Raw genomic sequence first — 12,584 nt, 5'->3', positions numbered from 1 at the left:
AATTTCCCCTCCCTCCTCTCCTCCCAGTTCCTTCCCCTACCTCCCCCACTCATCCACTCCTCTTCTGTTTCTCTTCAGACATGGGCAGATGGGTCTCCCTTGGATATCAGCCAGCCATGGTGTATCAAGTTGCAGTGAGACTAGGTATCTCCACTTCTATTATGGCTGAATGAGGCAATCCAGCAGGAGGAACAGGTCCCCAAAACAGGCAATGGAGTCAGAAGCAGCCCCTGCTCTGTTAGGAGTCTTACAGGAAGACCAAGTTACACAGTCTACAAAAGCTATTTTATCTGGCTATATAGGCTTCTTAGGCTCCTACTCATTTTCAGTATTCTGTTTGGTTGGTTGGTTTTGTCTGACTGTTTTGGGGGTTTGTTCAGGAACATATGGAACCAAGGGCCTTAGATATCCTCGGGAAAAAGTAAGTTACACCTCCGGTTCCAATGTTTTCTATTCTTAAACACCTGAATATGTCCATAAATACATCTGCTAATTATTACTAAAGAGATAATTCCTCAGAGGCCCATGCAGGTCAGTGGTTAGCCAGAGGATGAGTTCCTTAAGAAGATAGTTGTTTGGATAAGTGGGCTGTGGTCAGGAGCATTAGTTTCCTTTGGCTCATTATATTTGTACGTCTTAAATTATTCCATTCTAGAAAAGAGAAAAGAAGAAACAAAATCGAGTCATTTTTTTCCCCTAAAGAATATTCTCTTGAGGTCTCTCTCTCCCACTTTGGATTTACTTGTGGAAACAGAACAAAAGCACCATTGCCTAAAAGGGAAAGAAACAGGGTGAGGTAGCAGTACATAGAGTCAGTCCATGAATGGTTTAAAGCACACCACAATAGCAAAATCGTGCTATGCCAACCTGACATCAGGTTTCCAGGTCAAGTTTCCACAGCTTCTGGAAAGGAGTACACTGACGCAGAACAAGACTCCACCAGTCCCATCATCCTGCTGACACCATGCACAGGAGAGTGGAGGTTAGAGGTGGACAGTGTCACAAACAAGCACACATTAACTACTCCCCACCTGGAAAACAGCAGTCAGAAATGACTCGTGTCTGACTCATTTCTGGAGTAGCCATCACAAAGCCAAGAGACATTAACATACCCAGCAGTATAAGCTAGCCGGGATGGTCACCCCATTCCCTAACTTTCCTGCATTCCAATGAGGAATCTGCTAGATAGCTGAGGCTAGCCCGCATTCCAATAAGGAATCAGCTTCTATGTCCCACAGTGCACATTCTACCCCTAAGAGTTAGCTTCATGTTTTCTTGAGACATTATTAGGCTAGATAGCTAAGGCTAGCTCTACACTCACTGTGGAGCCTAAGCAGGCCCTGACTGAACTCATGATCCTCCAGACTCAACTGGGATTACAGGTATGAACCCCATGCCAGGCAAGAGAACAAAAGTAATTCATTACATCAAACATGTTCAATCCAGCCCCTATTTCCATACAAATTTGAACACACCAAGAATTTTTCCATGGAGCTCACTGATATTCAAGTCATGAGTCCAACCGCATTTTCGAAACCACCACTGCTTTTCACAGGGAAATCACAATCGAAATGAAAATGTGAGAAGATGAAGCCTGCAGGCTTTGGGCCAAATGATCCCTGTAGAAAGGCCTGGTGCATACTGCCTTGATTCTTCAGCTCCATCAGGGATGGTTTTATCACACAGGGGACACTGGCAATGTCAGAAGACATGTTTAATGGTCACAAATGATGGAAAAAGAAAGCACCTTTGTCCTTTAGTGAGTCTCAGAGGCCGATGATTCCACTATAGTCTCCAATGCTCAGGGCAGACCTCTCAAAGAATTATCTGTCTCTGATGTCAACAGTGCTGAGGGTGTGAACAACAGTAATTGGGGGTAAGAAGCCTTGATTTACTTAAATACAAGTACATTGTCAGGTGTCCAAGATGGCCGAAGGGTTTATGGTTACTAACCCCCTTGCTGTTTTTACTAATATTGTATTTCACGAAGGCTATCGTATCCCATGGTAAACATTATTCTGCTTCAACAGCTCTGTTCACCAGCAGGATATCTTGCCTGTTCCTTGAGGTTTTACTTTGTTGTTGGACATTTTTTTTTTTCTTCCCACATTGTTAGTTTTGAGTTTCAGTTTGTTGAATACACCCATGTTTAGCACCAGATAACTTTTTGGAAAATGTAAATTAACTCTTGGGTTAGTGTTGTTGTTTTTTTTTTTTTAACACAGTTTTGTCATGAATATAAGGCAAAAAAAATGGGAAGAATGTACTTGTTTATGAAATAAGATGATCAAGTAAGGGCCACTGAGATGGCTTGGCAAGTATGGCATGTGTCCTCAAGCCTGGTGACCTGAGTTTGATCCCTGAGACCCACATGGTGGGAGAGAGCCAGCTGGTACAATTTGTCCTCTGGAGTTCACACTCAAACCATGGAATACACACACACACACACACACACACACACACACACACACACACACACACAGGGGGAAGAGAGAGAGAGAGAGAGAAACCTTGTCACTAAAACATACAAGACTTTCTAGAAAAAACAATTTACAGAATGTTTTAAGAAAATCATATAATATAAATCTCTCTTGCCACTTACCACACCTCAGAAGATACTCCATGATTTTCACAATCCATTGCTTTTGCTTTGAAAACATGTATTACACAGCTCCCATCAGCTGAAAAACTATAGCTAAAAATATTTAGGAAGGAGTCACAGAAGAAAGCACATGAAGTACCCTAACTACTCAATTCACATTTCCACACAGAAGTTCTTTCAGCCTTTGACACATCTGGCGCACCTTCCCCACACAAGCACCCTCCACAGAACCCACTTCAACCTCAAACCTCTGCTGAATGATCCAGTGGAAACCAATGCTCATGGGCAAGCCCATTTACCCAACAATTACCTTCTCCAAGAAACTCATTCTCAGGCTTGCTGATAAGCAGAAAGAGAAAAAAGGCCTGGTGCATTCCGAATCCTCTTTTGAACCTCAGATAAGAGATGTCAAAGAAAGATTGCTGTTGGGAACGGCACAGGAATGAAGGAGTGAGCTGAGCTGGCATGTTCATGATTGTACACTGGTTTACCACAAGAGGCATCTGATATATCATCAAAATAAACCATCTTCACCTGACTTGGCTTGAAAGCATCTCTAGGTTTCACTACTCAGAAAGGCATTGTGTTGAAAGCTGGCGAAAGACAAGTAAATACTGAGGGAGACACCTGATAATGATGTATGAGAGAGAGTGTGTGTGTGTGTGTGTGTGTGTGTGTGTGTGTGTGTGTGTGTGTGTCTTTGTCTCTCTCAGTCTCTCTCTGTCTCTAGCTCTCTCTCTCTCTCTCTCTCTCTCTCTCTCTCTCTCTCTCACACACACACACACACACACACACACAAAATTTGATTAAGAAGGCTTTTTGAATTGTATCAACATCAGTTTCCTGGCCTAGACATTATATATGAGGAGGCTCACTGAGGGGAATTGGGATAATATATAGGGCCTCTTTGTATCTTCTGTAAACCTACATTTCTTTCAAAGTATAATGGTGGTCAGAAGCAGGTATTAACTAAAAACATTTACCTATGTGCATGAGTTCCCTAGGGCTACCACAACAAAATGAGAACACCTCGTGTCTTAAACCAATAGAGATGTATTTATTTATTGTCTCACAGTTCTGAGGCAGGAGTCCAAGATCAGTGTGTTAGTAAAGTTATGCTTCCTGTGATATCTATAGGAATTTTCCCGGACTCTTGCTAGAGTTGAGAAGTTCATTAGTAATCTTTGTTCTGTGGATTGTGGCTACATCACCTCAACCTCATCCTGTTCTACCTCTCAGCATGTCTTCTCACAGTCATCATGTTTTAGGAACACTACCCATACTAGATTAGGGATCCACTCTACCCCAGGATGATCTCACCTGAACCAACCACATCTGTAAAAATCATATACCTAAATAAGGTTATATTCTGAGGTACTGGAGCTTAGAACTTCCTCATGTATTTGGAGAATGGGGATCATCTCTTCAACCCATAGGCCTAGTCCACCAAGGACTAAATTCTAGAACCTATTGCATTCTACAATGGATACATGGCTCATTCCTTGCTTAACAAACTCTTATCTCCTGTATGCATGAGTCACTGTATTGGCTGCTGTGAACATAAATGTTAGTACTTCGGAAAAGTCTGGCCTAGATTATTTGGTAATCTTGCACAAACATCAAAAACCCAGGTTTCTTTCCTGCTCCTTGGGAAACTATTAGAACTCAATCTTTTGGGATGTCAGTCTAATGTATTCTTTTTAAAAAAAAAACAAAAAAAAAAAACCATGTATTTATTTATTATGTTTATAGAAGAGGGCTCCAGATCTCATTACAGATGGTTGTGAGCCACCATGTGGTTGCTGGGAACTAAACTCAGGACCTCTGGAAGAGCAGTCAGTGCTCTTAACCTCTGAGTCATCTCTCCAGCCCCATAATGTATTCTTTAACACATTCCCTTTGTGGTCCCTTCTTGCCCATTTGCTAATTGATTTGTGTGGTTCTCCCTCCCTGACATTGAAGTCAAGGTCCACACTCCTTTCGTCCTCTCTTATGCTAGAAAACTCCTCAACCCAACAGACCCTCAATTATTTTTCTAAAGAAAGAACACACACGCATTGAAGACTTGCATATCAAACTCTTCGTTATCCCTTAATCCCCATGCCAACCCCTTCCCAGGTGCACACTGGAGCTCTAAGTCACACATTTTGTTATAGCCACTGTGACAAGTATCAGCAGTCAGATGAGGCATGATGCTCACTTCAAACCAATTGAGCTTAGCCCATTCTACAGAGTCACTCTTATATACCCATACCCTACAAAAATGCTCACTGCACTTAGAAAAGCATTCTATTTAATGTACCGGAAATGCATTTCATTTTAGCTTCTAAAGATAAAAATCCAAACTGGAGAGAATTTCTGATGCTTGAAATAGAAATACTTGGAGAGGGTTTGGGGCTTAAAAATAAAATACATTTGTGCTTGCATCTAATCATACAATCATAAAGTTGAATAAACCCAACAGTAGCCAACAGCAACAAACCCCACAATTCAAGCATTCCAGATTCTTGGGGTATATTTGAGATCAAAGGCTAATTTCATTTAAAATGCAGGTAATTGATCCAAGAAACAAAAGTTCAAAATCAAAAAATTAAACTATCTAAGAATAACTCAGGCCACTGGAAAAAGATAGTGTAACTTAATACAATTCAAACATTTATTTTTGTAGAGGTTGTTTTATAAGTCATTTTCATATAAAGCTTATTTATTTTATTAAACTGAATGTTTCCTCCTAGAAAAACTTCAGGGACACATTCATTTAATATTATTCTTTGAATAACTAGAAGAATATGAAATAGTGTGTGTGTGTGTGTGTGTGTGTGTGTGTGTGTTTAATAGGCTTTTTACCTAATTTATGACCAATATAAATTATAGGTCAGCTACCTATTGATGACAGGTCTAGAATGGAGGCAACTTGCTTGGAAGGAATCAGTACTAGAACCAGTGACTCTGAGAATTTGTATGCATTCTAAAGTTCAAAGAAACCTCAACACTTCATTCCTTCTCTCTCAGACAGATATTTTCCAATAATAAATCCATGGCCAAACTCAGCCCTGTCAAGTTTTGATGAGCTTTTGATGCCGCCTACAAACCCAGCATGGCTGTCTGTGGCTACCCAGGCCAGTAGCCACAGCTGTAAACTCGTAAAAGGCCAGAAAGAAGTCTTTTCAATACATTATTATAAGAGCATTGAATAACCCATAGATAATCAGTTTGGTTTTACATTCCTATTACTAGTTATGTAGTGCTTTCCAAGATCTTTTTAACTGATTTCTGTCACCAGTATAGTTTTTTTTTTAATTTAAAGATTCCCCCCCCAGCCTAGGATCGAACCCAGGGCCTTGCACTTGCTAGGCAAGCGCTCTACCACTGAGCTAAATCCCCAACTCCAAGATTTATTTTTATAACTTGTAATTTAATTATGTGGTGGATATATGTGTACATGAGTACAGGCACCCTCTGAGTCCAGATAAAGGTGTCAGATCCCTTGGAGCTGGAGTTACAGGTGAGTGTGAGCCACCTGTTAAGGGTATTGGAAGCTGAACTGAGGTCCCTTAACCCTTAAGGGACCCTGTGCTCTTAACTGCTGGACCATCTTCCATCCCACCAGAATTGATTGATAAGGCTTATTACATCTTCTGGAAATTTTTTCATCAAATTTATTTAATTGTAAATTATTTCCAAAGGCATTGGTTCATGTTATCATTTAGTGTCCACAGTGTCTTAAAAATCTAAATAACAACATGATGGATGAGACTGTGTAGTATTTCTTCTTTCTTTTTTTTTTTTTTTTCTCTTTTTGAGCTGAGGATCGAAACCAGGACCTTGCGCTTGCTAGGCAAGCACTCTACCACTGAGCTAGTAAATACTTAATCTTCAATTTGAAGACAGAAGGGCTGTGAATGTAGCTCAGTGATAGAGTGTTTGGATAGAAGACATAAGGCCCTTGGTTCTGTTTCCAGCACCACAAAAAAATAATAGTAGCAGTAGTAACAAAGGTAGGAGGCATCTGAGAATCACTGGCGTATCTTTACAAACCATGTGACCCTGACATAGAAGAGGACAAAGACACAGTCCGTCAACAGGAAACGTAACGCACCACTAGAGCGCTAGCTGGCCTTGATTATTCTGCAGATATACTTAGGATCTGTGTGCTAAGTGAGCATAACACATGAGCCTGAAGCAGCAGAAATGCACCAGCCAGAAAACACCTGATACCTGAGCGCTGTGGCTGGCGAGAAAATGGCGCATGCGCGGCAGAGCTGCAGGAGGAACGGAAACAACTCACGTGCAACTTGTAAAAGAATGGCCAGAAAAGGGAGACCCAGACTTTGAAGCACCATAATCAAAACAAAATCAAACAAGTTAAAACAAAGAACTCTGGAAAGAAAGGAAATGGTGAAAAGCTCTTCAAAAGGAGGCTGTCACTGTTTCTAAAGGAACAGTAATTGCAGATGAGGGAACCTGCCATGACCATTTTCTTATATTTCAAAGACAGAAACGTAGCTTTCAAGTAAGAACGTTCAAAGTCCTCTCTCCTAAGTGTTTTGAAATATGTAACACATTATACTATATGACAATACCAGAGTAACATAACAGGGCACACAAAAATATGCTCAATCGTTTTATGTTGGTTAAAAATAAAATGAAACAGAAGAAAACTAGTTTTGAAAGTAATTTATTACTTACCAAACCTGCTATTGGTGTAGACAGTCTATTGATCTTCTTTATGATGCCAGGCTTGAGCTTATTAACCAAACTGAAAGTAAATAGACAAATAACACATACAATTACAAAAATGTCCAATGTGATTCTAGTGCTCTTTGAAATGGTCTCAAAAATTTGGAGTAGCATAGTTCTGGTCCCAGATTTGTTGTTCTGAGTCAGCAGCCCATAAGACAAACAATTAAATGTAAAGAACCTCTCTGCACAAAAGGGTGGAAGGGTCCCCGAGTCAGATCTCTATGTCCTAAGCCCATGTCTTTAAAAATGTTTTCACACGCATTAAAGAAAGACACTCTGTTTCTGTTTCAACACACAGTAAGAGACTCATCATAATTCCCTTCACTTGGCCCTAAGAATGGTTCTCCCTATAATGATCCTCAATGGGATTTTATTTTTGCTTTGTTTTCTCATCTGGGTCCTTGTTTTTAAAGATAGCCTTCTACCCACATTGTTTCACATGTAAAGAGTGCAGAGGAATTCATCCAAATAATTGACTATTTCTTACTGGTAACTCATTCACACCCATGACTGATTGCCTTGTTACCAGAGCAGAATGACTGGGTGAAAATCAAATGTACCAGAACTCCTCCAAATTACCCTGGAATCTGAGACTGAGCACATTTCAGTTACTATGACATATATTGCAAAGATATCTGTGTCTCCATACACCAAAGCACGAGGAAAGAAACACATCTTTGACACCCGCACTAACGTACAGTTCTGCTTCTAAATCTTGATCAATATGGATTCATTCTTTTTCTTCACTGATACAATGCCAGACCATGTAGTAACTTAATACTACAATGTTTTCCCATTAATGTGAACTTGGGGAATTAATCATTAATCATTGTCACAAAGCAGTATCTTAAAATTGTGAATTTTTTTTTCTGTTCAACAATTCATCCCCCAAACAAGCAATTCTTCATTCTGTAATAAGGTCCAACAGGAAAGAAAAAGAAGAAAAAATATCATTTGATTCACTGGCTTCTCCATTGCAATGGGCACTAGTTGTGAGGTATGTGGGAGGGTGTCCTATGGAATGGCACTCCTTCCTCATTCCAGAGATTTCTATATACATTTGAGTATGCTAGGAATAAAAAAAAAAAAAAAAGACAAAAAAGTCTCCATTTAATAGCCTTCAGAATGTTGCTCAGCAGGATTCAAAATTACAAAACACTGGCTTATGAAGCTTTAGCCTGACGAACAAAAGTTGCTTTTCTGTTTTTGTACTTTGTTCTCACAAAGATCTTTAGACAGCTTAATCACAGATGATACAACCATCCCCTTGGCTTTGAGGATGCATGGCTGAGAATGAACCCAGGACCTCATGTGTGTTAAGCAAAGTACTTTACTATCGAGCTAAACTCCAGCCCCAGGCCCTCAGCTGTGATCCCCATGAGTACTAATTTCTGAACTGTACATTACAAGTCATTTGAAAAGCCTGTTGCCTTCTCTGTCCACACTGCTTTTCCTCAGTCACCAGCTTAGGACCTAGAAAATAATTAAGTAGATTCATAAGAAATGGTAGCTTCAAATTAACCCCTCTAACTTTTCCCTCTTGACTGATGCTTCTACAATTCTGGTATTTCTGCATATCTATTATGGCTGGCTCTTTGGCAATGCACAGAAGAATTAATAAGTGTGGCATTGTTGAACAACATAATTCTGACATAGGCTATCAGTCATTTCTAGTTATTCACCACTATCTTGCCAGCAGTATTTTCGTAGAATACAACCTTCAGTGATATAAATTGGAGGCTAATATGAACAGGAGTAACACATAATTATCTCAGGATGCCTGAGCACAGTTGTCCTTTCAAAGGAAAGGGTCATAAACTCCTGGCCCACCCACTGAGTCACTGGTGACTCTGACAAGGTCACTCTGTTTACCAGGTGACATGACTCTATCACTTTGGTAATATAGTGTCAGTAAGGTCAAGAGCATTTTCTATTCAGTTTCTGGAATGAATAATAAAACAGATTACTCTCAGTGAAGTAAGGGCTGAGTAAGAAAACAACATAGACAGATATCTTCAGATTGGTTAACCAATCCTCCCACATTGGCAAATTTGGTCAGAGACATTACTTAGAAGAAACTTATACACAATGGATTAGTTTTCCTTTTCACATCTCAAACTTCCTGAACATGCACAAACACGGAAATAACCACAAGGAAAAAACAGCACTCTGGAGCGCACACACTCATCCTCGAAAAATCTGAGTCACTAGAGGGAAATACTGTTTTATTTCATCCATCACAACACTCAGAGTTCTAAACAGTAGACTAAGGAGGAAATGAATGTACACACAGCTTTGACAAATATTGAGCATGCAAATCACTTGATGAATTATAAATTATGACTCTTAAGGAAGAACTTTTATGGTATTTCTTATAAGGATAAAAAATGTTTTATGGGATCTAAAAATAATTAGATGAAATTTAAACACACTTAATGGAACACAGGCAGGGTCTCAAGTTAAAGGAAATTCAAGTACTGTGTATGGAAACACTCTCTTTTACAAATAGAAATGCTTTGCATAGTAAGCGTTCTTGAATTTCACATGTAGACTTTCTAAGGGGACACTGACTTCAGGTCACTGGCTCTGAAGCAAGACTCAGATTACAGGATAAACTTCCAGATGCTCCCATGCCCTGTGTTCTTGGCCTGCAACTCTGTGTTCCATCCCTCCAGCCCTGAGTAGAATTATATCTTTATCCCTCTCAAGCTTTCCCTGTGTGAGGGAACAAATCTGAGAACTGCTTGCTTAGCACAGCAGAGGTTTGTTTTTTTGGTAAGATTAAAACCAGAACACAAACTAAATTGGGGTACTGTCACAGTGACCTCAGTAACCTTCTCCTGGCTTCTTCTGAATGTTTGAGAACCTCCTAAAACTGCCATGATCAAATGTTAACCTCCCAAGTAATGATATTAGAGGGCAAGGCCGTTTGAGAGGTGGCAGCCTCATGACTGTGCACCTTCTGAATGGGATTAGTGCCCTGAGTCAACAGGCCTTCCACTATGGGAAGTTGTGGTGAGAAAGTTACACTGAGAAGATGTGTACATATAAAAAAAAGTGGGCCCTTACCAGACATCCAATCTGTATCCACCTTCATCTTGGACTTCCTAGGCCCAGCATAGTGAGAAATAACTTCTTGCTCTATATAGGCTAACCACATTTTCTTATAGCTGCCATTGTCGCCCAAATGGACTATGCTCTATTCTCAAGGTGTCTACTTTCCCTTCTTCCTCTCTCACCAGCAAGTTCACTGTCTATTCTCTACAAAAGGGCTTCGTGAACCTGTGCTAGAACATTGGCTCCATGCATAGACCTTTCTATCAGTGGGTATGACCTGACTTCCCAACTCAGGTGTGACACTCAGAAAGCCACTGTGAAGTTCAACGTGACTCAGATGTGAAAATTTTTAAAGAGAACTTAAGTTTGACATTCTACTGTGGGTTAATCTGAAAAAAAAAAACAAAAAACAAAAAACAAAAAAACCTCTAAGTGACAAACTTCACTTGCCCCTAATATGAGAAAGCTCGTCAGCAAAAGTACAAAATTCAGGGACACCTTTTTGCTTCCTTTCTCCAAAAATATTCAAAATAAATGGAAAGACATACACAGAAGACTATATTGATAGACTCAAAGCACTTTGTAACCTGTGGATGATCTTATTAGTCATCCACTCAAGCACATGTCTGTTACCTGTTTCTATATTTTGCAAATGTGTACCTTTCACATTATCAAATTTTTTTATGATTAATTTTTTAATTGTTAATGTTTATTTTGAGACAAGGTCCTGTGTAACTCAGACTGGCCTCAAACTTGCTTATGCGCACCCAAGGGTGACCTTGCACTTCTGATCCCCTGATCTGTCAGCCCACCTGGATTCTGCAGTGCAAGGGACTGAACTCAGACTGAACTCATACAAGATGAGCACCCTATCCATTGAGCTATTTCTCCATCCACAATGTTTCAAAAGGACACAGTAGGGCTGTCACATCTTCCTAACAAACTGAAGCTAGTAATACCTTGTTATCAATTATAATTATTATTTTATTGATTATTATCTACAGTGTATTAATTTATTTGTTGACTTTTATTCTAAATAGGAATTCTGCTCTTTGGACATTTGCTTGCTTACTAAAGAAAGCCCTGGGCAAGGCTCACCCACAGAGCAAGCAGGTGAGTACAACTGCTTGGAGCAAAGCCCTGAAATCCACCTTAATTTTTTGGTTTGTGTAAAATTTTCAAAATTTCTATCTTCTTTAAAGAAATAAATTTAGAAAAAAAGGCTTTGCAGCAATGAAATGCCATATTTTTTTAAACCAACAATACCACTTCTCTAAATTTTCTGTTCCCGGTGTATGAAATTTGATTGTTCTCTCCTAATTGTCCAAGATGATTCAGAGAGTGAACTGTCAGATGAAGTCATCTGGACTGGTTATCTTCAGGAGATGTCAAGCTTATAAGTCAGTGGCTTCTAAGTTCATATTTCAAAATAGATAGCAAATTAAATAGTCAGTGACCACATTTTCATGAGTAAGATAACCAGTAGTAGTCATTTAAAATGTAAAAGTGTAAAAGTTTTTGGTACAAAAATTTATTACTGCATTAGTATGTTCGAGTATAAGTCACAAAAAACTAATATACTTTATGTGAATAAAACTTTAACGTAAATAAAAACTTGACAATAAATGCTGAGATGAGCAACCATGTGGAAGAAGAAGTCCAAATCAGGGCATTTGTCATCATTTTCCTACAATGGCACTTTACTGAGCCTCATGAATATGCTTGAAACACATTAAAGTGCAGAACACAGTTATATAATGTGACTTGTATGTACATGTTTTCAGGGCTCACCACTTTGTACTAGATAACCGATTTGAGGGGAGGGTCTTCCCAGGGAAAACTATGTCTCATGCTCTCAGCCTCCCTTAATTGCCTGTCGTCCCTTGTCTATGGTTGAGGACCCGTGAGATTTCCCTCTGCATGTTAGCATGTCTATTAGTTCATCTCTGTTTACAGCTTGTTGAGGCAGGCATGTTGTTGAGGCTTCATGGGTGTAGCCTTCCCAACTTTTCTAGGAGATGTAATCTCACGGCACACTTCCTGTTCCTCTGGTAGGTTATATTTATCTGTTTAGGAATAGTTAAGAAACTATATGACAACAATTAAAGAAGAAGAGGACATGAATTTGAGAGAGATCAGGAAGTACCGGGGAGTGGGTGGAGGGAGGAAACGAGCAGGAAGA

General features: G+C 39.6%; 1 protein-coding gene across 2 annotated transcripts in view; it reads right to left on the bottom strand.

Moving 5' to 3' along the window:
* Positions 1-12,584, bottom strand: part of Lmo7 (LIM domain 7) — a 214,716-nt gene that overhangs the window by 116,463 nt on the left and 85,669 nt on the right. For both annotated transcript variants that reach the window (XM_036199233.1, XM_036199235.1), the window contains exon 3: positions 7,292-7,361. In XM_036199233.1, the coding sequence (XP_036055126.1) occupies positions 7,292-7,361 (70 nt within the window). The remainder of the gene's footprint in view (positions 1-7,291; positions 7,362-12,584) is intronic.

Source organism: Onychomys torridus, chromosome 9 (assembly GCF_903995425.1).
Source record: "Onychomys torridus chromosome 9, mOncTor1.1, whole genome shotgun sequence".
In the NCBI taxonomy this organism is placed as follows: Eukaryota; Metazoa; Chordata; class Mammalia; order Rodentia; family Cricetidae; genus Onychomys; species Onychomys torridus.
The sequence above is the reverse complement of the archived record's forward strand: the minus strand, read 5'-3'. Positions and strand labels throughout refer to the sequence as shown.